We start from the raw sequence: 26,340 nt of genomic DNA, 5'->3' as shown, positions 1-26,340 counted from the left end.
GGGAGCGTTTGGCCGTCAGTTATCTAAATTGTATGAACATCAACTGGGGGGTAAGGCCACACTAAAGTGCTTAGGGCATCATGAACTCTAAATATGGCCCTGGCTGAAGGTATTATGCTGTATACTGTGTGGGGCTGTAGATGCTATACTATTCACTGTGAGGGCCTGAAGGTGTTATACAATTACTGAGTGGGGATGAGATGTTATACTATATACAGTGTGCAGTTAGGGGGGTATTATACCATATACTGTGAGGGAGGCTGGAAGTCCTATACTATACACTGTGTGGGGCTGCGGATGTTATACTATATACTGTGAGGGACTGGGGGTGTTATACTAAATACTGTGTGAGGTTGGGGGTGCTATACTATATACCATGAGTGGCTGGGGATGTTATACTTTATACTATGTGGTACTGGGGATATCATACTGTTGCTGCATGCAGGCGGGGGTATTATTCTATATACTGTCTGGGGCTGGGGGGGTTATAAGATATACTATTTCTTCAAAGTAATTAAAACTATTTTACGGGATTATATTTGTTTTAATTCACTAAACTGACTCAATAGGCCAGATTTATCATGACTCTGACAGCTCACTGCACTTTCACATATGGCTAAAGTCAGTTTTAGCCAAGTCAGGTTTATGATCGGCCCTTTTAGACTGTAATAAATGTGGTTTGACGGTAGCAGTTTATCCGTCAGTAAGCAGCTTTACAAAAGTCGCATCCTTTTTACGAAAAAGACGCACGTTTTTACGAAAAAGTCGCATGTTCTATTAAAAAGTCTCATAGGATAAGCATGGTTCTCACTGGAGTGAAATTGCGCATTTTTATGCGACTTTTTAAATAGTCCCAATAGTAAATCTGTCTAGAGATTGATTTACATAAGAAAACATGCCCACTTTCAGAAAACTGGCGAGCATAGTGCAGAGCAGCAAATTTGTGCGCAGTTTTAGCGTTTGTCCATTTTCTTGCGACTTTTTCACTCCATTATTCTGACTTGAGCTAATGATAAATCTGGCCCAATGTGAATGTTGGTACGATACTTCAGAATTTGGGGTCCCGCTTTTAACTTTGCCCAGGGCCATATTTTGTCTAAAACTGGCTGTTAGACCCTACAGTTCAAAAGTCCATCCACAGGTATCAGAGGAACCAGCATGAGGAAAATGTCTCGGGCAGAGCTCCAGCACTCCAAAAGTATTAAAAATAATTATTTCCAACAAGTCAAAAGATGAGAATGTGCACCCCGAGGAATGGCTGACACATTTCAAAGCAAGACTGGTTCTTAATCATATTGCTGCTATAATTAAAAATCAATCTTAGTTTGAAGCACTGAGAAGAAGAGTTCATCGACTAATGCTGCCTGTGACAAATTCTTCCTCCTCCTATCAGCATGGTGCAAAAGACATCTGGATTCATAAGACAAGATGAGGTTTTCCACTGCTCGCTGATCCAATGCTTGTACTTTTTTGTCCACTGGAGTCTTGCCTTTCTAGTTCTCTCAAACTGGTAATTTGGTGTTATAGACTACCCATGCTAAGTAACAATTGTGCATTTGGACATGTTAGTCGTAGCACCAGCACTGTATTCTGTGCCGTTTGCTTTACTGTACATCGTCAGAATGATTCTTGACATCCTCTGACCTCTTTTGCTAGATGTTTTCCTTGATTCTGGGTATTCTCTCAACACCACTGAATAAAATCTTATAATGTTGTCAGTTTTTGAAATACTGGTCCTGCCTAGTTTAGCACCGATAACCACGGCTCATTCGCACTATATTTTATGTTGCCCCTTGGGGTCATGTGTCTAATTCCCATACAAGGAAGCTCCAGTTGTGATAAGGTGGCCATTCTATATACAATGCATTCACAAAGTCTTCAGACCTGTTATGCTAGCGACCTGTGTCTGCCTCTGTTCTGCTTTCCCAGGCAGGTGTGGGCATAGCTCCACTCTCCCTAGTGCTCAATGAACTTCTCTCCAGCGCTGCTAGAGTTAATCCTGCCCTACAGCAGCTGCTGACTAAGGTGCTGATCAGCCTTCCTATTTAGCTGGGCTGTGGTTCCACCTCCTTGCCTGAGTTTTGGGTATGCTATATATAATATAAGTGAACTTCATTCCCAGTTTGATGTATATCGTGGCAGTGCATTTATGCTGCGAGTGACACTTGAAACATGAGAATGTGCACCCCGAGAAATAGCTGAGACATTTCAAAGCAAGATTGGTTCTTAATCACATTGCTGCTATGATTAAGAATAAATCTTGATTTGAAACACTTTTATTTTACATTTAAAGGGGTTGTCTCACTTCAGCAAATAGCATTTATAGTGTAGAGAAAGTTAATACAAGGCACTTACTAATGTATTGTGTTTCTCCATATTGCTTTTTTTTAGAGATGAGCGAACTTCTGTTTTAAGTTCGGCGTCTAAAGTTCGGCTTCCGGTTAGCGGAGAATCCCGATCTGGAACCGGATATGGATTCCGACTTCCGTTGTGGTCCGTGGTAGCGGAATCAATAATGGCCGATTATTGATTCCGCTACCACGGACCACAACGGAAGTCGGAATCCATATCCGGTTCCAGATCGGGATTCTCCGCTAACCGGAAGCCGAACTTTAGACGCCGAACTTAAAACAGAAGTTCGCTCATCTCTACTTTTTTTGTAGGCTTGATTCATCACAATATACTCTGCTCGTAGCCTAGGGTTACGACCACTCTATAATCCAGCAGCGGTGGTCGTGCTAGCACACTATAGGAAAATGCGCCAGCCTAAGTGGTGGCCGGGACAGTGGGAGTGTGCATAGGCCAGAGCTTTTCCTACAGTGTGCAAGCACGGCCGCTGCTGGATTGTAGGGTGGTCATAACCTCTGGAAACAAGCAGTGTATAATGTGATGGAAAAATGAATCAAGACAGCAAAGGAGGCAATATGGACAATCACAATACATTAGTAAGAGCCTTGTATTAACTTTATCTACATAATAACAATGATGTAGATAAAGTTAATTACATTTTCTGAAGTGACACAATCCCTTGGAGGATGTTGTGTTTGTGACAGTGTGGTCACTGTACATACTTACATAGAAATGGGAGGCCCCCATCTATACATTTCAAGTGGCATAGCAAGGGGTTGAACACTTACAGTATATCCATGTTTGCAAACATTTCTAAAATCCAGTTTTCGCTTTCTCATTATGGGGGCAGAAGTGCAGAATGACAGGGGATTTAATTTTTTTTAGCACAAGGCCGCAACAATACAATGAATTGTATATTGCATAGCTGCCTTATATCTTTGCAAGTTAAAGGGCATCTGTCCACAGATTTGTACCTATGAAACTGACCAGATACGTGTGCGCTTGGCAGAGAGAGCTTAGCCTCTTGGTGTAATGGCAACACCCCCGTTGCTCCTAGAGGCTAATTTGCATATAGTAAAATATTGTTTATCTCAGCAATGCTGGCACATGTGAACATGGGACCAACACAGATGCCTTTAGCACCCAAGCGCACGTGCAACAGGTCAGCTAGTTTCATAGGTACAAATCTGCAGACAGGAGCCCTTTGAATGATTCCATTACCTCTTTTACAATTTGATAGTTTTCACTGCTCTTCTCCACAGCTGGTTTTCCAGATCCCTCCTGATTTTCATTATGCTGTGAATAAAATAATAAATAATGCTTTTTACATACATGTCATGATAGTCAGAGAAACACATACATGTCAGATAACAGACAACAGAATGATTCTAGGTTTACAGTATATTTTTTAAACGTTATGTGAAGGGCTCTAGATACCATACTTTCATTTAGGTAGCTTGTTGCCATTTCACATCATTAACCCCTTCACGAGCCATTTTTCACCTTAAATCCCAGGCCAATTTTTGCAAATCGGATGTTTCACTTTATGTGGTGATAACTTTAAAACGCTTTTACTTATCCAGTAAATTACTGTGTTTATTGTAGTCCAGGGTGCAGTCTGGCTTGGGGACAGTAGTTGTGGTACCTCGTACAGCGGCAGGGAAGCTGGTGTTACTGTGAATGGTGGTCAGTAAAAGGACATCCTCTTGTCTTTGTACTTAACCACCAACATAATCTCATTGATGAGAGCACGACTGTCTTCTTTTCTTAGTGGTTGCCCTACCAGGGATCTAGGAAGGCCTCTCTGATCTTTGCGTACGCCACAGTACCTCTGAAAGCTAGGGACTAGAACACTGGTAGACTGGTGTAGTAATTATCCACATAGAGATGGTAACCCTTATCCAGCAGTGGGTGCAGTAAGTCCCACACTATCTTCCCACTAACTCCTAGGATGGGGGGAAGGGTATACTGGGGGTTCAAGCCAGGTGTCCCTCCCTTCATAAACCCGGAACTTGTGAGTGTACCCAGAGCTACTCTCACAGATTTCATACAGTTTTATGCCATACCTTACCCGCTTGCTGAGCAGGTACTGGCAGAATCTTATCCTCCCTTAAAAAAGTAATAGGGATTCATCTACGCTGATTTTTTTTTCTGGGGTGTACACTTCTGAAAACTTTGCGTTGAAGTGGTCAAGGATGGGCCTAATTTTGTACTGACGGTCAAATCCGGGGTCATTCTGGGGTGGGCACTGTGCATTATTGTTGCAATGCAAAAATTTCAGGATTGCTTGGAATGGTGGCCAGACAAGAATAGGACATGCTATATTTTTTTGTGGGGCCATAGAACGGAGCAACAGATGCAGAGAGCACACGAAGTGCTGTCCACATCTTTTGTGGCCCAATTGAAGTGAACGTGTCCACACCTGAGCCGCAAAAAATGCAGCTCAGTCGTGTGCATGAGGCCTAAGTAAGTGACAAAACAAAATCAGTTTCCAGAACAAACTATCACCTTGATTCTGGTGTTTGTTCATACCAGGTAGTAACACAGAAGTCCTTGTATAAAGCAGAATCCACGTGCTTTCACACAAACAAGGTAGCAAGTCTCAATCCTGGCCCAAACTCCCAGGCCCCAACACAGAGACTGGCAGCACTCCACTATCAGAGAGGACTCATCCACACCACCTGACAGTGCTGCCTGCGTTTTATATCCCAAATCAAGACCCGGCCTGGAACGTGGTGAGTAGCCACCCACCCATCACTTTGACTACTCCAAATAAGAGCCGTCCCGGGTTAGCTTTGCAGCCATATTAAAACAGCTGAAGTGTCAGACTGCAATCTGCAAAACTGACACTGAGAAAAAAACGATTCTTACCTAACCGAGGCCAGGAACCTCGGTAACACGTACCGACCATCAATGACGACCCCTTGTTCCTTCCTACAACCCCTAAATACAGTTTCTTCTTTTTGACCCCCCATTAAAATGGAAAAATTGGCAAAAAAAACACAGATGTGAAAAAAAAATAATAATAATAATAATCCCCAGGTGCTGATCAGGCAGGTATGCATTGAACAGCACTTGGCGGTCACAGCTCGCACGCAGAAAAAGTTGGGCAGAGCTGGAAAATTGCAAAAAAATTTAATAAAAAATAAAAATAAAAAATGCACGGACCAAATGGCATTTGTAAAAAAAAGGACGGGGGAGAGGGATGGGAGGGAGGGGGAGAGGGAAGGGACAGGGATAGGGATGGAGGGTGGTTTAGGGATCTAGAACTGCTGCAAATGAAAATAAATAAATCACTGCAGCAAATTCAGATGTTCTTCTTTCCAAGAACAGCTGAAGTCGCAGTGTTGGTGCACCACAAGTCCCAGCAAGCCAACCAGCCGCACAGAGGGGCACAGAACCTCTCTGCATGCAGTCACCAGCTAGAATGGCTGCATGCAGGGAAGTTCAGCCCTTTCGCCTGCAGCTGTAGCGCTGCCATTGGCTGGAGCGTTGTTCCAGCCAATAGCAGCCCTGGCAGGTGATGCCAAACACTGGTGTCCCCTGCCTGACCCAGGGGGGACAGGTGGTGACAAGTTCAGCACCAGTCACCCCTGTACAAACCCTGTTCCACCCCCCTGCAGCTTCCTGGATGAATGAAAAATCATCCGGAGCTGTGATTGGCTAGTTTGCAGAAATCGGCCAATCGGAAAAACCTCCCTGTACCCATAGGGAAGATGGCTGCTTGCCACCGTGAGCAGCCATCATCACCCGGTCACCGAGCGATTTTGCTCAGGGACTGGGTGAGCACTGCGCCGTAGCTGTACTGCGCTGGTATTTTGTACCTAGTTCGCAGCGCCGTACAGCTACAGCGCTGGTAGCGACCGGATTAAACTACTGTTGATTGTTGTTCAGACACTGTCATATAAAAAGTATTAGTTTGTTCCTCTGTTTTCTACAGAGATTACTGTCATCATTCACATGAGTCCATGCAGGGAAAACAGTGTAGTTATTACTAAGAGTAATGGTCTTCTATATCTTAGAGGCGGGGGAGAAGCGAGTCTTTTTTTGGTACAGGATATGCAAATTTCTCATGCCTCTTTTTATACTTATACAACACAAATGTACCACCTCCTTTTTCTCCTTTTTGTTTCCTTCTGTGGAGCTGCCACCTGATTTTTCCTTTTTATCCACCCAGAGTTCAGATTTTTCTACCATAGTCCTCAGCCTATCCAGCTCAGATTTTATAACCTTGTAATTATCAACATCCTGGGCAGAGATAAGTAGTTGAACCTAAAAAATAAAATAACAAAAGAGAATGCACAATAAAAAAAGTATGTTCCTAAAAAGATTAAAAGTACTGATGAAAAATACCACAAATGAACTTAATAAGAAATATTTGTCTGCATTGTTACAAAAAAAAAAAGGTCTGTTCATATGTATTTGGGGCATTATCACAATTATTAATTCTTATTACAGGACACTGGTGGGTAACAGCTATTGCTTTTTACATTTCATAATTTGTTACAGGCAAAGTAAGCCAGCAACAATCCACTTATCACTGAAAAGGCTAAAGCCCCTTGCAGACAAGCTCGTCCGGATTAGGTCCGGATGCTTTGTGTCAGCAATTAGGGAAAATCGTGCGAGTAGGTACGCAATTGCAGTCAGTTTTGACTGCGATTGCAGTTTTTATTGCGCGGGTGCAATGTGTTTAGTTCGCGAGTGATAAAAAACTGACTGTGGTACTCAGACCCGAACCTGGACTTCTTCACTGAAGTTCGAGTTTGGGATCGGTGTTCTGTATATTTTATTATTTTCCATTGTAACATGGTTATAATGGAAAATAATAGCATTCTTTCATTCAGAATGCTAAGTAAAAGGTCCATTGTGGGGTTAAAAAGAAAAAATAAATGTACTCACCTCATCCACTTGATCGGGCAACTTGGCTCCTCTTCTTTCTTCTTCTTGCAGGACCTGGCTGGAAAAGGACCTTCGTTGACGTCAGCGCAGGTCCTGCTGAATGAAGATAGAAGAACCTTCTATCTTCATTCAGCAGGACCGGCGCTGACGTCACCGCGCTCACTACGTGGTGAGAGAGATGACGTCACCGAAGGTCCTTTTCCAGCCAGGTCCTGCCAGAAGAAGAAGAAATAAGACAAGCCCGGCTGTGCGATCAAGTGGATGAGGTGAGTAACATTTTTTTTTTTTTAAACCCCACAATGGACATTTTACTTAGCATTCTGAATTAAAAAATGCTATTATTTTCTATTATAACTATGTTACAATGGAAAATAATAAAGTAAGGGTCCCGGGTAACTCATCCTTTGTCACTTGCTTGCGGATGCTTGCAATTTTCACAGATTCCCATTCATTTCTATAGGGCCTGCGTTGTATGAAAAACGCAGAATATAGAACATGCTGCGATTTTCACACAACACACAAGTGATGCGTGAAAATCACTGCTCATCTGAACAGCCCCATTAAAGTGAATGGGTCCGGATTCAGTGCGGGTGCAATGCATTCACCTCACGCATTGCACCCGCGCAGAATTCTCGCCCGTGTGAAAGGGGCCTAAGGCTACTACATGTCGCGGTTTGCTCTTCGGTATGGGAACGCAACTAAACGGAACGGAATGCATTTTGGTGCATTCCGTTCTGTTCAGTTCAGTTTTTTTCCAGTATTGAGCCCCCATGGCGGATATCAATACCGTAAAACTAAAACGATAGTGTGAAAGTAGACTAACTCATAAATCTCAGAGACTGGAAACCCCATTTCATATTGGCAAACGGTGCTCCAGTTCTAGAGCCGAGCTCCCTTCTACTTCTCTTCCTATCCCCACTGGACTAGAAATGTAACATGCCTCAGCGGTGATGTGTGCAGATATGGCATGTGAATGCTGCTAATGCTGAAGCCATTTATTCGCCAACTGTGGTGATGAATGTGTAGTTTTTTTTTAATACTTGTACACTGCCTGGCAATATTAAAAGGGGTTCCCATCTTTAATCATGAAAATAACATTAGATCTAGAGATGAGCCAATTTCTGGTTATGAAATTCATTTGCGATTCGTTTAGTGGTAAAAGGTGAATTGCATTATGGATTCCGTTACCACAGACCATAACGCAATTCTATGATGGAATGCATAACGGAATGCCTTTAGAGGCATTCCGTTATTCATTCTGTCATATTAGAATTCTATGGACTGCATAACAAATCCATCCCATTTCCGTTATGCAGGAGAGGACTCCCTTGCATAACGGAAATGGGACGGATCCGTTATGCAGCCCATAGACTTCTATTATGCCGAAATGAATAACGGAATGCCTCTAAAGGCATTCCGCCATAGAATTGCGTTATGGTCCGTTGTAATGGAATCCATAAAGCAATTCTCCTTTTACCATAAATGAAGAACGAACGAATTTCAGAATATGAAATTTGCTCATCTCTAATTATATCTGGCAAACATGCAAACACAGACTAAATTATTACATCACAGTGATTGTTAATAGCAGCATAACCATGCCAAACCAATAACGGTAAGCACTCCATAGATTCGGGTTCAGAGGGGATAAAACACGCCCTAGTGTTGCTCTTAAATCACTATATCTTAGAAAATCCTGCAGCTCACATCAGTCATCAAATTACTCCACAATCCGTATGGTATGTAGAAATGTAATTTATTTTGTCATGATGCGAGTGCTCACTTATCGGGTGATCAGTGGCTCCTTTACATGGGACGATTATCAAGAATGAGTTTTGTACAAGCAATTGTTCCCAATATTTTAGCACGATAATAGACCAGTGTAAATGCACCATTACTTGTAACCAGAACATCCAAATCTTTCTTTTGTTCTGTTGTCCCCAGTTTTATTCCATGCAATCTATATGCCATATGAGTACTGTGGCGTTTTTTTTTTTTACATTTATCAACAATAACATTTCTCTGCCATATTCTTGTCCATGTTACCGGCTTATCTAGGTCTCAATGTTATTGATACCTGTTTGAAGGTATGCAGCACTTCTTGTCTTTGGCTAAAATGTTTAAATAGAAGTTGTAGGGATCCAGAGATTAAAGCTGGATAGTCATTCATTGTTAGTTGTATGAGGACTCGCAGGAACATTCTGCCACCTTCATCATCCACCTCCAACATAGAATTCTTCCTGTAGTGACAAAAATAGTATTCTGTTAAGGCACTAAAGAAGTTATTTTTTTCTGGTTTACCACTCATTTTACACTTAGTTACTCTTACCCTACACAAAACATAGCTTCTGCTTGTTCTCCAATGCGCTCTACATTTAAAGAAGCATCTGTAAAATAAAGAGGACCTGCAGTATTGTTACACTGGCAATTATTCCTTACTAGAAAAATAAGACTCAATATACTCGTATGACCTCCATCATCAACACCTCCTCTATGTTTGAATGTAAGACCTACGTATAGTTATCTTTCAAGTGTCTGCATGTAGCCTTAAATAACTTTTGGAACAGCTTTAATATTGCCATAGATTTAGGCTATTTTCTCATCAGCGTTTTCCTTTACGGTATTGAGATCCGTCATAGGATTTCAAAATCAGAAGAAAACACTTCAGTTTTGTCCCCATGCATTGTCAATGGGGACAAAATTGAACTGAATGGAACCGGGTGAACCAGAATTCATTCCGTTCTGTTTGGTTGCATTTCCATGCCGGACACAAAAGTGCCGGATCCTTTCTTATAATAATGGTAGAAATTTGGGTAAACTGAGGAGAAACTACAAATATGATATTGTCATGTGTGCCCTGTCCCTAAAGGATATGTAAATTGATTTGTTCTGCTGTATGTTAAACTACAGAAACCTGTTCTTTACACATGCATCTATGGCAAGCTTAAGCAGTAATACAGCCTGTGTATTTACTTAATTGGAGAGGATCTGTATGGTATCCTGAATGAATTTAAAGAAGTTAAAGGGAACCTGTCACTGGGATTTTGTGTATAGCGCTGAGGACATGGGTTGCTAGATGGCCGCTAGCACATCCGCAATATCCAGTCCCCATAGCTCTATGTGCTTTTATTGTGTAAAAAAAAACGATTTTATACATATGCAAATTAGCAAATTAACCTAAGATGAGTCCTGTCCCTGAGAGGAGTCCAGCATGAAGGAGCCCAGCACCGCTCCGCATCCTCAGAATCTCCTCCTTGCTCCCCAACGTCAGAAAGCTAGAGCGCCGTAATCTCACAATGCGCGAGCTAGTGCATGTGCAGTTCGTTCCCAGAGGCTGATGCCAGCACAGGGAAGGAACGCTATGACAACATTGCGGCTGCGCTAGCTCGCCGCAAGATTACAGCGCTCTAGCTTTCTGACGTCGGGGAGCTAGGAGTAGATTCTGAGGATGCAGGGCGGTGCTGGGCTCCTTCACGCTGGACTCATCTCAGGGACAGGACTTATCTCAGGTTAATTTGCATATGTATCAAATAGTTGTTGTTTTTACACAATAAAAGCACACAGAGCTATGGGGACTGGATATTGCGGATGAGCTAGCGACCATCTAGCAGCCCATGTTCTCAGCTCTATACACAAAATCCCAGTGACAGGTTCCCTTTAAGGCCTAGTTCACACTTCAGTGTTTGGTCAGTGATTTCCATCAGTGATTTGTGAGCCAAAACCAGAAGTGGAGCCTCCACAGACATGAGGTAGACGGGAAAGATCTGCTCCTGTTCTATGTTTAGAGCTGCACCTGGTTTTGGCTCACAAATCACTGATGGAAATCACTGACTAAACACTGAAGTGTGAACGAGGCCTAAAGGTAGAAAAACTGTATTTCACAGCTGTATACTATTAAGAGAGGTGCAATGGGCTGTTTCTAACAAAGTGTACTATCCAATACACCTTTTACACAGTGGGGGTAATTTATCAAAGACCAACATTTTCATTTACCTGGAGGACAAGCCTAACTTAAGGTGTCATAAACTAGGCACATCCACGGGCAGTCCTTGTGCATAAAATGAAATCTGCATTAGCTCAAACTAGCGTAAATGATGATAAATGTGCCGGGGATGATGATCCCACCCATACTTCCCTCCCTCCATGGCACTTTTTCAGAAACTGCATTAGAAAAAGTTGGGCTTGCAATGTTTTTTATGCCAGAAAACTGGCATGGGGGGATGACCAGGACCAGAGTTTTATCTCCTGGAAGTAAATAATGAAAGTTTCTACTGAGGCCTCATGCCCGTATTGCGCCCCTCAAACAGCGGGTCTGCAATATGCGAACACTGGCCTTGTGCTCCCCGCATCACTGAGCTGAGGTGACCATGAATGGGTCTATTTTTTTACGCTGCAGACAGATCACGGACCCATTCAACTTGAATAGGTCTGGGTCCATCGCGGCTGCCACACGGATGGGGCCCGTCCGTTGCGGTCCCCAATGCACGGAACGGCCGCACAACGGCTGTATGCATGAGACCTGAATAAGATCAAGGTGAGATTTTGAAAACCTGCTAGTAGCTAATTGTAACTTTTCATCTTCACATTTTATATTTTTACGTATTGTAGACCATTTGGGCTTTATGTGGTTTACTTGTATTATCAAAAGCAGGAGCAGTCCCATCTGCTGCACTATCTTGCATAGGGAAAACCTCAACAAACTCCTTCTTGAAGACAGAGAGTAGGTAAGATATCCTGTAATCCAGTCGTACATTCAGGATGAACTGCAAAGAATCAAACCAATCATTATATCACATAGAACAATTGGGCAATACTAATCATGTTAAACCTAGACATCCTCAAATAGCACAAGGCCTTAAAGGGGTATTCCGGTAGGTATAAGTTATCCCCTATTCCTAACTATCAGATCAGTGGGGGTCCTACCGCCTGGACCACCATCGATCAAGAGAATGGGGGTCCCATAAACCCTATAGGCCCCTTGCTGCTACCCTAAAATGACTGGAACAGCCATGCATGCCACGCCATTAATTTCTATGGGACTTCCAGAGATAGCTGAGTGCTGTACTCCGCTATCTCTGGAACCCCCATAGAAATGAATGGAGCGGCCGCACACATGTGTGACTGGCTGCTCCGGTCATTTTAGGGGTGCAGAAAGGGGCCTGCAGGGAATACGAGGACCCCTTTCTCGTGATCAGTGGGGGAACGAGTGGTAGGACCCCCACTGATCTGATAGTTATCCCCTATCCTGTGGATAGGGGATAACTTGTACCTACTGGAATACCCCTTTAAAGAGGACCTGTCATGATGAAAAGCAGTGTAATCTGCAGGCAGCATGTTACAGAGCACAAGCTGCTGAGCAGACTGATATATAGTTTTGTGGGAAAAGATTCAGTAAAACGTGTCATTTTGTACACATAAACCTCTGCTCTTTCTGAACTTAAAGGGAACCTGTCATGTGGATATTTCATTATAATCTAACTAATTATATACAATCATCAACTACTAAAAAGTGCCTTAGATGTATTCACTTACTGGTGTGACAGATGGTTACCTCATAATATACACACAAAGAAGCCACATGCCGTATGCTAATGAGCTGATTTGAGTCCAGCGTGATGTCAGTGACCCCAGTGTTTTTTTAATTCAGAGCTATAGCCACTCCCCTGCCCTCCTGCTGCTGATTCATATGGAAAAAAACTGTCAGCAGCAGGTGGGCAGGAGAGTCAGGAGCTCATGAATATTCAGGACTCATCATTATCAGCTGGAGCTTTTCAATACAAGATGTTGGCAGATTGACTGGGTCAATTAAAGAAAGTGACCCAGCATTTTGCTAAGAGAATCAGAATCAGTCATTTATGTTGCCCTTAGTTAGGACACCATAAAACTGGTGACAGGTTCACTTTAAATGGGTTGTCCACCTCTGAGGAGGTTGGGGGGGGGGGGGGGGCAGACCTGTGGAGGGAACCATTCTCACCTGCCTCCCCTTCCCAGAGCTGGCTCCCTACTCCTTCTCTCCCTTGCCTTAGCTGCTCCGCTGCTCTCCCAGGATGTAAACATCCATTTTGACTGGCTGCAGTAGTGACCTGCTCTCATTGTGTCATGTCAAATAGTCACGTGACGCAAGGGACATGGGTTACTGCTGCAGTCACATCAAAATGGTAGTTTACATCCTTAGAACGCAGTGGAGCAGCCGAGGTAAGGGAGAGAAGGAGCAGGGAGCCAATGCTGCGAAGCAGGTATGCGTGATTCCCTTAGAACAGGGATGCTCAACCTGTGGCCCGCCAGCTGTTGCAAAACTATAACTCCCAGCATGTCCTAATAGTTGTAGGCTGTCTAGGTGCTGGGAGTTGTACTTTTGCAACAGCTAGAGAGACGCAAGTTGGGGGGTTCTCCAGGCTTTTGATATTGATGACCTATCCTCAAACCCCCTCCGATCTGATATTGATGACCTATCCTGAGTATAGGTCATCAATATTAAAAGCCCGGATTACCCCCTTTAAATGGAAAAATTACAAGTTTTACTGTATCCTCCCACAAAATCTATATATCATTCTACTCAGCTACTTATGCTCTTTAACATTCTACATGCAGATTGCACTGCATTTCATGGTGACATGCTCTCTTTCAGGCCCTTTAACATGGGCCAAGGATTAGGGCAATCATCAGGGAAGAGTGTTTGTACATATGTTTGTTCCCACTAATTGCCCATGTAAATGTGTCACCAGTCAGCAGTACATAAATTCACTGTTTGCCTGCAGCAGTTGCCCTGATGTAAAAGAGCCTTCATACACAAGTGAGCTTTTATTCATATCTACTTTGCCCAGTGGGTGACCAAATACAAAGAAAATGGTTAATACCAAGTCAGTTATAAATGAAAATAACATGCATATTAATTTGTTAGTAATACCCTGTACCCCATGTATGCAAACCTGAAGGATCTCCAGGATCTTCAGCTTGGTCTCCATCACAGTAATGTTTTCAGCTCCGATAGTCTTCCTCTTAGAAGCTTCCTGACCCACTACAGAATTCATGAGTGAAGAGGAATTGAACACAGATGGTTTTCGAGTCAGCACCATTGTGGACATCATTTGTCCCATTCCTTGTATAGATCGCCTCACATTTTTTTCTGGCAAAGTAAAAAAGCATCAAAGCTATCCAAGAACTGACTGCTTAAGTCTTACCTTTACTATTACATAGAGTACTGTATATTGATTAACCACATAAAGGGGATTTCCATACTCTAGATATTGTTGACCTATTCTTAGGATAGGTCATCAATATCAGATCGGTGGGGGTCTGACCCCACTAATCAGGTGTTTTCATAAACTGCCCAACACTGGAAAGAAAAAACTGCGTATGGAGTCAGAAGAAGAAAGCTCCATCCACTATATAATGGCAGTGGCGGATACTGCTTTTCAGCTCCCATTCAAGTGAACAGCTGATCGATGAGGGAGCTGGGTGTTAGACCACTAACAATCTGATATTGATGACCTATCCTAAGGCTGGGTCACCAATATGTAGAACGCAGAAAACCCCTTTAAGGACAGGACCTACTTTGATCTTCAGGACATTGAGCTTTTTTTTTTTCCATTCCCACTTTCCGAGAGCCTCAAAGAGGACTTCTCACCACTCCTGAAATGTCTGTTTTAAAAGCTTCTTGCATTCCCTATGTACTAACAATTCTGGAGCATCTATTCTTATGTCTGTATGATGTCCCATTCTTCTATTATTTCTAGTAGAAGTTATGCAGTACGGGTACAGAGGGGAGGAAACTAGATGGGGGGGGGTACCTACACAGACTGAAAATGGCAGCAGTGATTGGATCGAGTGAGTCTGTGCAGGGACACACCCCCACCTGGTTACCTCCCCTCTGTACCCTTACTGAAGGCTAATAGCAATTCATTTATAACTTCTAGTGCAAATAATAAAGGAATGGCACATCATACAGACATAAGAATAGATGCTCCACAATCGTTATTGCATGGGGAATGCATGCAGTTATTAAAACAGGAATGTCAGGAGAGGTAAAAGGTCCTCTCTAACATTTGTATTTTTTCCACTGATACAGCTGTATAGGTGCTTTCGTTTTTGTGGGACAAGCTGAATTGGTCTAATTTTAGGATACATGCCACTTTTTGTTAATTTAATAAATAAAAATTGGGAGAAGGATAAACTAAAAAATTATTTTTTTATCCTTTTCATTAGACCGTCTAATTGACTTTATTCTGTGGGTCGAATATGGCAACACCAATGTTTTACTACTTTTTCAAACTGTTTTCAATGGTACTATCTTGGGCTACTAACAACATATTCTATTCCTTTTTGCGAGGGTCAGGACGAAAAAAATAATAATTTAAAATTGTCTTTTTTACAGCATTCACGGTGTGGGATAAATAGCACATTTTTTTCATAGTAAGGGCTCATCCACACGACCGTTGGTGTTTTTGCTGTCCGCAAATCTGCAAAACACAGATATCAGCCATGTGCATTCCGCATTTTGCGGAACATAACGTCTTGCCCTCTATAGAACAGTCCTATCTTTATCCATGTTCTATTTTTTTTACAGACCCACTGAAGTCCACATTCAAAGTATCAGATGCTGACAAAAAACACAATTGTGTGCATGATCCCTAAAGCTCATTATGGACGAACCAATATTAAATGTGTACCGTAATTTTTTTGTTTATTCTTTCAGTATAATGATGCATTTTTTAATATGGCTTGTATCATTGCTTGTACCGGCTTGTTTTGGTGATTTGCATTCTGGAAAGTGTCATTTTTGCAATATTTATAATAATTTGCAAACATCTATTAATCCCTACAACTGCCTAAAAAGCTTCCATACATGGCAGACCCACGGGCCATTAAGGTGTCTCCAGCTTCCATAGTAACCCTTCTATAACCTGCAACTGCCTCATGGGATAGCCAATAGAGAGACAGAGGGAGCCAAAAAGGGTCCAATCCAGCTCCTGTGAGAAAGTCATATATACAGCTCATGCCTGTACAATCACCACGATGTAATAGCACGTCACTAGATGGGAAGGGGCTAAAGGGTAAGCCCACCTTTGTATACCATTTTGCAGTTTATATACAGACATCATCTACATGACAAGTTGAATAACATGAATTTATTTACTTGCCTTGTAGTGATCCTGAGTTACAGCATATACTGTATCATTGATCTGCACTAACAATCCTGTAAATTGTCAGAGTAAACAGACAAGCTTGTTGGAACATACGTCCCAAACAGCTTAGCTGAGCTGTTATAGTGCAGTAAAGCACTTCCTACATCAGATTACAACACTGAAGTCAAAATGTACCCCAAAAACTGGTGTGCATGCTGGGCACCAAATTTCTTAAGTATTAAGCTGCTCTATCTGGAATCGACTCATTACAGAGCATGCTGCAGGGAGTCCTCATATTCATGAGCTCCTGCCTCTCCGCACTCTGATATTTTTTCCTACTACCTGTACAATCAGCAGCAGAGAGGCGGAGAGAGCCAGAGGCTCATGAACATGAGGGTTCCTTGGTTCAATTCAAGTAAGTGACCCAGGGTTTTGCTCAAATTCTGGGTCTCACATTTATGCCACCCTCAGATAGGGGAGAGAGGAGAAAGCTGCTGCCAGACACTGCTGGTGGCGACTGATCTCATGGGAGAACAAAAATATTGGGAATACAAAGTCAGATGATGCTCCTACATACACATTAGAATGTCAGCCAAACCCGCCATTCTCTGCAGGTTCAGATGAAAATGCGCTTATGTGTATGGGGGACCAGATTTGTCATCCAGAATCAGCCACTTTGATGGTGCATTTTTAACCCTTATAGTTTAAATTTACACTGTCTAAATGTTAAGCTGGCTATACGTATTTAAATGTGCATCTGCCAAAAGCCAAAGATCGGTTTTGCTAACATTGTTGTGTTTTATCTTTAAAGGGGTTGTTCAGAGGCATAATATTAATAACTTACCCTCAATATAGTTCATCAATATCGGATCAGTGAGGGTCTGACATACAGCACCCGCCAATCAGTTGTTTTGAAGGGGTCACAGCGCTTGTGCGAGCACTGTGTCCTCTTCAATACTTACCAATACATATTAGGGGTTTGTGCAGTGGTATAATATTGGTGACCTATCATCAGGAATTGAATAGAATGAGCAGCTGTAATTACACTGCACCACTGCTACAAAAGAGTTAAGCATTAAAGAAGATGCAGGACTCTCATGAGTGCCACAACTCCTTCAAACAGCTCATCAGTGGAGGTGCTGAGATTCGGTGGAGGTGTCGGGATATCCAGAGAATAGGTCATCAAGATTATGCCACTGCACAACACTTTTAACAATTTTAGGCTACATGCACACAACCGTATGCGTTTTACAGTCCGCAAATTGCGGATCCGCAAAGAAAAACGGATGATGTTACGTATGGCATCTGTTTTTTTTGCGGATCCATTTTTTGGCGGGTCCATTGTAATAATGCCTATCCTTGTCAGCAAACTAGAAAAAAATAGGACATGCACCTTTTTTTTTGCGGAGCAACGGAACGGACATACTGATGCAGACAGCACATGGTGCGCTGTCCGTGTTTTTTGCGGACCCATTGAAATGAATGGGTCCGCATCCTATCCGCAAAAATAAACTGAACGGACACAGAAACAAAATATGGTCGTGTGCATGAGGCCTAAAAGTGTATCTAAACTTTTAACTAAACTTTATTAAATCCTATTCTAAATGTGCTAAAAACAATAACTGTACTACACTTGAATTTTTATTATTTGTTTTTTTTCTTACTCTTCCATGCAAAATAGACACCTGAAATTCAGGTGCAGGTGCCTATCACACTTTAAAATCCATACTCCGATACAGCGCTGTGTATGGGAGTACGGATTCTTTTGTGGCCACACTGAGCGTTATACAGGCCGGAGCATCGCCGTTCTTGCCTGTACCAGCGCTTCCCCGGTAAAGCCTAGCATGCATGGGCTATGTTAGCCGTTACCAGAGCAGGCAAAAGCAGAAGAGCATTGTCTTGTGCTAAAGCCTGACACAGCCCATGTATGCCAGGCTTTAGCGGAACAACGCTGCTACAGACAGGAGGCAGGAGAAGCAATGCAAAATACAATATATACTACAAAATATATTTTTAGCACATTTAGAATAGGAATTAATAAAGTTCAGTTAAACGTTTAGGTACACTTTATAAGTCTAAAGCCTAAAGAACAGTGAATGCCACTTTTGGCTAAAATACAGGCTGTATCTTAGGATCAGTATAAGATAAATAATAGTATACACTACGTGCAGAATTATTAGGCAAATGAGTATTTTGACCACATCATCCTCTTTATGCATGTTGTCTTACTCCAAGCTGTATAGGCTCGAAAGCCTACTACCAATTAAGCATATTAGGTGATGTGCATCTCTGTAATGAGAAGGGGTGTGGTCTAATGACATCAACACCCTATATCAGGTGTGCATAATTATTAGGCAACTTCCTTTCCTTTGGCAAAATGGGTCAAAAGAAGGACTTGACAGGCTCAGAAAAGTCAAAAATAGTGAGATATCTTGCAGAGGGATGCAGCACTCTTAAAATTGCAAAGCTTCTGAAGCGTGATCATCGAACAATCAAGCGTTTCATTCAAAATAGTCAACAGGGTCGCAAGAAGCGTGTGGAAAAACCAAGGCGCAAAATAACTGAGAAAAGTCAAGCGTGCAGCTGCCAAGATGCCACTTGCCACCAGTTTGGCCATATTTCAGAGCTGCAACATCACTGGAGTGCCCAAAAGCACAAGGTGTGCAATACTCAGAGACATGGCCAAGGTAAGAAAGGCTGAAAGACGACCACCACTGAACAAGACACACAAGCTGAAACGTCAAGACTGGGCCAAGAAATATCTCAAGACTGATTTTTCTAAGGTTTTATGGACTGATGAAATGACAGTGAGTCTTGATGGGCCAGATGGCTGGATTGGTAAAGGGCAGAGAGCTCCAGTCCGACTCAGACGCCAGCAAGGTGGAGGTGGAGTACTAGTTTGGGCTGGTATCATCAAAGATGAGCTTGTGGGGCCTTTTTGGGTTGAGGATGGAGTCAAGCTCAACTCCCAGTCCTACTGCCAGTTTCTGGAAGACACCTTCTTCAAGCAGTGGTACAGGAAAACTACTTCCAAAAATATTCAGCTTTGATATTAATGAGTTTTTTGTGTTCATTGAGAACATGGTTGTTGTTCAATAATAAAATTAATCCTCAAAAATACAACTTGCCTAATAATTCTGCACTCCCTGTAGTATTTACAAAGTTACTCAACTTCTACACAAATGACCAGTTTTTATGGTGCAATCAATACAGATGTATTCACAATAAGAAAATAACAGTAAAATCTTCCATGGCTTACAAAATTTTTAGCTTTGAAATTTCCATTTTGTGTGATTTTAAGCATCTAAACTAAACACTGGCCAGCCAAAATCATCATATGGAGCCTACAAGTTGGTTTCACCATGTTTATTGACCAGAAAATATTGAAACATTCCTAATGCCAAATATTTAAAAATTATTACATATACACATAGCAATTTATACAGATACCACTACACAGTGGTAATGTCAAAACCTTGGCAACCGATTTTAATCTGCATGTGGTTAGAGCGAGAATAGGCACCCTAAGACCTTTAAATCAGGCTCAATTTCTATATTGTATAATGCCACTTATGATTTGACATCTTTGCATCTGCTTCTAGTATACTACATATTTTGTGCAGAAAATCTTACTGCCCAGTTGTTGCATACCTGCTGCATCTTCGCTGTACACGGGATGTGGCACTATTGCCTGTGAATTCTGAACACAGTCTATAATTCCCAGTAGAGTCCTCGTCAGCCTCAGAAGTTCACTAAAGCTATAGAATCCAAAATATATCAAATGACGTGCAAGGCTCACCACCTACAAAAATGAAGTAGCTAAATTAGCTATAGATAATCAAACAGATGCATATTGTAATCTCCATCCTTTATTCTAGGCAACAATTACATTTATGTCAATAACTAAATATAAAATAATCATTAAATAAAAACAGCTATATAAAAATGAGAACACACTGAAACTGAAGACAGTTTTTTGTCTTTATTTGTTTAAATGTGTAAATGATATAATGACCTCAAATGTTAGCTTGTTCTTTTCCTCATTAGCAAATGGCATAGCTTCACTGACCACTGTGTTGAGATAATCTTCCACAAATTCCATTGTGTTTGTGAACTTATTCTTTTTGTCATCTCTTGAATCATTCAGGTTGGAGTCATAGCTTTGAGTAGGAAAATAAAAGAATTGTCAATAGCAATGGTAAATACATCTGCTAAACTCAAATAACCTGCTCCCTGTACTCGGTTGGGACTCCGCGGCTCCTGAGCTGTAAACTTCCTGCACGGACAGGATCACATGCACGGCTGCAGCCAATGACTGGCCTCATTAGAGACATGTCCCCAAGCACCAAGTGACCCAAAAGTGATGCTCGGAGACATGTCACTGCTAGGCCAGTCATTTGCTGCAGCAGTGAATGTGACCCTGTCTATGCTGGAGGTTTACAGATGTAGACCAGAAATCTGGTGAAGACAGACTGAGACCCGTGGACCCAAATGGAGCAGCAGGATGCAGGTAAGTATACTTCTCTTCACAGGTTCAGCTGTATTTAACCACTTCCCATCTGGGCCATTTGCCCCCTTCCTGACCAGGCCTAATTTTGCAAATCTGACATATCTACTTTATGTGGTAATAACTTTGGAACAATTAGTTACTTATCCAAGTCATTCAGAGATAGTTTTCTCGTGACACATTGTACTTCATGATAGTCATAAATTTGAGTCAATCTATTTCTCCTTTATTTATGAAAAAATCCCAAATTTACAAAAAAAATTGAATAATTCGCAATTTTCTAAATTTTAATTTCTCTGCTTTTAAAACAGAAAGTGATACTATTTATTACTTAACATTCCCCATATGTCTACTTTATGTTGGCATCATTTTGGAAATGTCATTTTATTTCTTTAGGACGTTAGAAAGCTTAGAGGTTTAGAAGCAATTCTTAAAATTTTTAAGAAAATTGCCAAAACCCACTTTTTAAGGACCAGTTCAGGTCTGAAGTCACTTTGTGGGGCCTACATAGTGGATACCCCCATCAATGACCCCCTTTGTAGAAACTACACCCCTCAAGTTACTTAAACCCGATTTTACAAACTTTGTTAACCCTTTAGGCGTTCCACAAGAATTAAAGGAAAATGGAGATCAAATTTTTAAATTTCACTTTTTTGGCAGATTTTCCATTTTAATTAAAATATTTCTTTAACACATCGATGGTTAACAGCCAAACAAAACTCAATATTTATTACCCAGATTCTGCAGTTTGCAGAAACACCCCACAAGTGGTCATAAACTGCTGTATAGGCACATGGCAGGGCGCAGAAGAAAAGGAGCGCCACAAGGTTTTTAGATGCCATGTCCCATTTGAAGCCCCCCTGATGCACCCTTATAGTAGAAACTCCCAAGAAGTGACCCCATTTTGGAAACTAGGGGATAAGGTGCCAGAAAAGGAGCGCCACATGGTTTTTAGATGCCATGTCCCATTTGAAGCCCCCCTGATGCACCCTTATAGTAGAAACTCCCAAGAAGTGACTCCATTTTGGAAACTAGGGGATAAGGTGCCAGCTTTATTGGTACTATTTTTGGGTACATATGATTTTTTGATCATTTATTATAACACTTTATGGGGCAAGGTGACCAAAAATTTTTTTTTTTATCACAGTTTTGATTTATTTATTTATTTTTACAGCGTTCACCTGAGGGGTTCGGTCAAGTGATATTTTTATAGAGCAGATTGTTACGTATGTGGCGATACTTAATATGTATACTTTTTTTAACACAATAATAGCATTTTTGAAACAAAAAAAAATTATGTTTTAATGTGTCCATGTTCTGAGAGCGATTTTTTTTTCTTTTTTGGGAGAGATTTTCTTATGTAGGGCTCATTTTTGCAGGATGAGGTGAAGGTTTTATTGGTACCGGAGTGCTCCTGCACTCTCCGGTCCCGGCTATCACATGACCGCCGGGCCGGAACAGGAAGCGCATAGAGCTTCCTGCTCTGCATACACAGCGCTCGGTGAGTGCTGTGTATGCAGCGATCCAGAAGGCAGGGACACCTGGGAACTGTCCCTGCCTTCTCTCTGGGTTGCCGTGCTGTCACTGATCAGCAGCTGCAGTTTCTGAATGGACGTTCTGGAACGTCCATTCAGAAATAGAGAACCACCTCCTGGACGTTTATAGTCTAGGGGAGGATGGGAGGTGGTTAAGAAAACATCCTGGATAATTAATTTAATAGCTATTATTGAAAGACATTGTCTTCATGAAATAATATACTTGTAAAATATAATTCCCTTACTCTTTAATGGTGATGCTTGTAGGGATTTCAGTCCACAGGCGGGCATACTTTACTGGAGTCACCAGTTCTTGTGGGTCTCTGTCAACATGGACATGCAGCATAAGATGACAAAAAGAAGCTCTGATCTCAAAAGGCAGCATCTCATCAGCCATACAAAGGAAGATCAGGTCAACACTCAGTTGCTTTGAGATTTCATGGATAGCCAGGTACTGACGGTCTAGGCACATTCGTGCAAAAAGTTTCAACTGGTACCTGGAATATACACACAAAGCGAAAACATTATCAACTGAAAAGCCACCATCTTCTAATATATAAAGGTGAGTGTATGTTTGTGTGTGTGTGTGTATGTCTGCTAAAGGAATCCGCACCGTCGCATTTACAATCACAAAATCTAGCACACAGGTAAATCAGGTGTCCAGGAAGGTTTTAGATCAGGTCTCAGCTCTCTAGGATGTACCGTTCCTGAGATATTCCCAAAAAATGCATTAGCCAATAGAAGCTTGGTCACATGACCCTTATCAGCCGATAGAAGCTCCCAGGCCGTTAGCCTCCACATGCACAGTTTTACTCCAGGTTTCCATAACAACCCAGCCATTTTTCTTCATTGCTGTAGGAGAGCTTTAAGTAAATCTGTCACCAGGATAATTGCTATTGAAGTAATGTCATGGTCTAATAGCACTTGGTACATTATTTCAAGATGTGCCTTTTTTCCAGCAATAGATGTTTTTATCCTCTGAAAATCCAGTTTATTTGGTATGCAAATGAGCCAGTAAGGTGACCAGAGGGGCGTCACTCTTGCAGAAAGGAGACTACGCCCCCTGCCACAATATGTCCACCCTCAAAAGACTTAAAACTGGTTAGGCCACGCCCCCTCCCACTCCTGAGCCGACGGGGATTGAAAAAGTGAAGGTAAAAATCAACTTCTGTAAGCTGCAGGGGTGGGAGGGAGGTGACTTTCTCCCTGCAGCTTACACTCAGACAGCACAGTGCTGCTGTCTTAGGCTCCATTCAGACGTCTGTAGTGCATTGCGGATACGCGATACACCCGGCCAGCACCCCCATAGAAATGCCTATTCTTGTCCGCAATTGTGAAACAGAATAGGACAGGCTCTATGTTTTCCGGAGCTGCAGACCAGATGATCGGGGCCGTGTTCTGGAAATGCGGATGCGCACAGCACACTGTGTACTGTCCGCATCTCTTCCGGCACCATAGAGAATGAATGGGTCCGCACCCGTTCCGCATAATTGCGGAATAGATGTGGACCCATTCTCGGATGTGTGAATGGACCCTTAGAGTGAACTGTTCAAAAGGACACGTCCCGATCCCGTTAGGCCACGCCCCCTACCACTCCGACTGAGATTGGAAAAAATGAAGTTAAAAATTAACTTCTAGGTCGCGCTAAGCCACGCCACGATCTGGTTAGGTTACACCCCCTCCACTCCTCAGCCGACAGTGATTGAAAAAATGAAGGTAAAAATCAACTTTTGTCAGCTGCAGAGGTGGGAGGGAGGATGAATTTCTCCCTGCAGCTCACACTCAGACAGTACTGTGCTGCTGTCTTCGAGTGAGCTGTTCAAAAGGACACGCCCATGATCCAGTAAAGGCCACTGTTAAGGGGGAGGGCCCCTGTGGAGGACACTGTCAAGGGGGTGGTATGCTGTGAAAGTCACTGTTAAAGGGGAAGGCTGCTGTAAAAGTCAAAGTTAAGAGGGTGGGCTGCGGTGGAGGTCCAATTTTAATGGACGGGGCACTGTGGGAGGGTCCATGTTAAGGGGTGGGGGGCTGTGGAGGTCACTGTTTTGGGGGTGGGGTGCTGTAGATGTCACTGTTATAGTGGATAGTGTTATCTTTTAACGACACACACAAACATTAAATGAAATAGATTAAATATACCCGAGCAAAGCCGGGTCCTTCAGCTAGTACATTATAAAAATGGCCAGTATGTAAGCAGTATAGAACAATGTCAAGAAGAAAGAAGGGAGAACATTTGTCATGCAAGAAATCCACTGAATGCATTTTCTAGTTAGTAGTAGTTATATGGACTTGACGGTATCTATGTATATTTATTAGTGAACCCACTATCATTTATATAGATTTTAAGAAACACAGCTGTCCATTGTGATTGGACAGCTCACAGCCAGGGAGAAGGAGATGCTCCCTGAAAAACGTGGCCATCTCCTCCTCTCTGTAGAAATGTTACTGATTAGCATACAGGGCAGCAAAAGAGAACAGGGGGCACATCAACAAATTGGAGCTGCGGATCAGAAAAAAAATTTGCGCGATGCCATCTCTTAAACAAGCCCTATAGTGTAAGGTATTGTAAGGTCAGAACCATTAAAAAGTCCTCTTTAAGCTGTATAATAAAGGCAAGCTTACCGATAATATGTCAATACATTCTCATCATGGCCATTTCCAGCCCTTGCCTCTTGTGATAACTGTCGGATGCTCTTCTCATGGGTATCATTGTTTTTGTCTAACCAGACTAGCCAGACTTCATCTTCACAGTACTCAATACTCATATATTCTGGGGACTGGGACATCTCTTTTACTGGTCTCAGCCTTCCAAAAAAATAGTACATCAAAGATTGTAGATCCACATTGGTTGTAAATTTAGTCATGACAACTGGTAGGATTATTACTCTGAGATGGGATGCTGTTGTTATGTTATAATCATCTAATAAGGGTACTTTCACACTTGCGTTTTTCTTTTCCGGCATAGAGTTCCGTCACAGGGGCTCTATACCGGAAAATAACTGATCAGGCATATCCCCATGCATTCTGAATGGAGAGTAATCCGTTCAGTTTGCATCAGGATGTCTTCAGTTCAGTTGTTTTGACTGATCAGGCAAAAGAGAAAACCGTAGCATGCTACGGTTTTATCTCCGGCGAAAAAAACTGAAGACTTGCCTGAATGCCTGATCAGGCATTTTTTTCCATAGGAATGCATTAGTGCCGGATCAGGCATTCAAAATACCGGAATGCCGGATCCGTCATTCCGGTCTGCGCATGCGCAGACCTTTAAAAATGAAAAAAAAAAAAAAAAACGGATCCGTTTTGCCTGATGACACCGGAAAAACGGATCCGGTATTGCAATGCATTTTTCTGACTGATCAGGCATTTTTCTGACTGATCAGGCATTTTTCTGACTGATCAGGATCCTGATCAGTCAGAAAAATGCCTGATCAGTCAGAAAAAATGACATCCGTTTGCATACAGTTTGCCTGATCAGGCAGTCAGTTCAGGCAACGGAACTGCCTGCCGGAATCAAACAACGCAAGTGTGAAAGTACCCTAAGCTCTCAGTTATAATATGTTTCAAATTCAATAGTTCAAAACAATTTAAAATGTTAAAAGGACACTTCTTTTTTTTTTTAAATTGTCACATATTAACAATCTATGAGTGAAAATTCTGTATAGTAACATAGTTTGTAAGGCTAAAAAAGACATTTGTCCATCCAGTTCGGCCTGTCATCCTGCAAATTGATCCAGAGGAAGGCAAAAAGAAACCTCTGTGAGGTAGAAGCCAATTTTCCTCACTTTAGGGGAAAAATTTTCCTTCCTGACTCCAATCAGGCAATTAGAATAACTCCCCGGATCAACGACCCCTCTCTAGTAACTATTACCTGTATTATTACACTCCAGAAATACATCCTGGCCCCTCTTGTACTCTTTTAGTGATT

At 42.1% G+C, this 26,340-nt stretch overlaps 1 protein-coding gene across 2 annotated transcripts in view; it reads right to left on the bottom strand.

Moving 5' to 3' along the window:
• Window positions 1-26,340, bottom strand: part of ITPR3 (inositol 1,4,5-trisphosphate receptor type 3) — a 498,562-nt gene that overhangs the window by 238,725 nt on the left and 233,497 nt on the right. The window contains exons 18-27 of one of the 2 annotated variants that reach the window (XM_044288135.1): window positions 25,038-25,220; window positions 22,661-22,912; window positions 20,389-20,533; window positions 20,025-20,175; window positions 14,178-14,374; window positions 11,882-12,011; window positions 9,578-9,635; window positions 9,326-9,488; window positions 6,460-6,621; window positions 3,571-3,645 (exon numbers count right to left, since the gene is read on the bottom strand). In XM_044288135.1, the coding sequence (XP_044144070.1) occupies window positions 3,571-3,645; window positions 6,460-6,621; window positions 9,326-9,488; window positions 9,578-9,635; window positions 11,882-12,011; window positions 14,178-14,374; window positions 20,025-20,175; window positions 20,389-20,533; window positions 22,661-22,912; window positions 25,038-25,220 (1,516 nt within the window). The remainder of the gene's footprint in view (window positions 1-3,570; window positions 3,646-6,459; window positions 6,622-9,325; window positions 9,489-9,577; window positions 9,636-11,881; window positions 12,012-14,177; window positions 14,375-20,024; window positions 20,176-20,388; window positions 20,534-22,660; window positions 22,913-25,037; window positions 25,221-26,340) is intronic. The other variant, XM_044288136.1, reaches the window with a different exon arrangement.

This window comes from Bufo gargarizans, chromosome 3, assembly GCF_014858855.1.
Source record: "Bufo gargarizans isolate SCDJY-AF-19 chromosome 3, ASM1485885v1, whole genome shotgun sequence".
NCBI lineage: Eukaryota > Metazoa > Chordata > Amphibia > Anura > Bufonidae > Bufo > Bufo gargarizans.
This window is presented reverse-complemented; position numbering and strand designations above follow the sequence as displayed.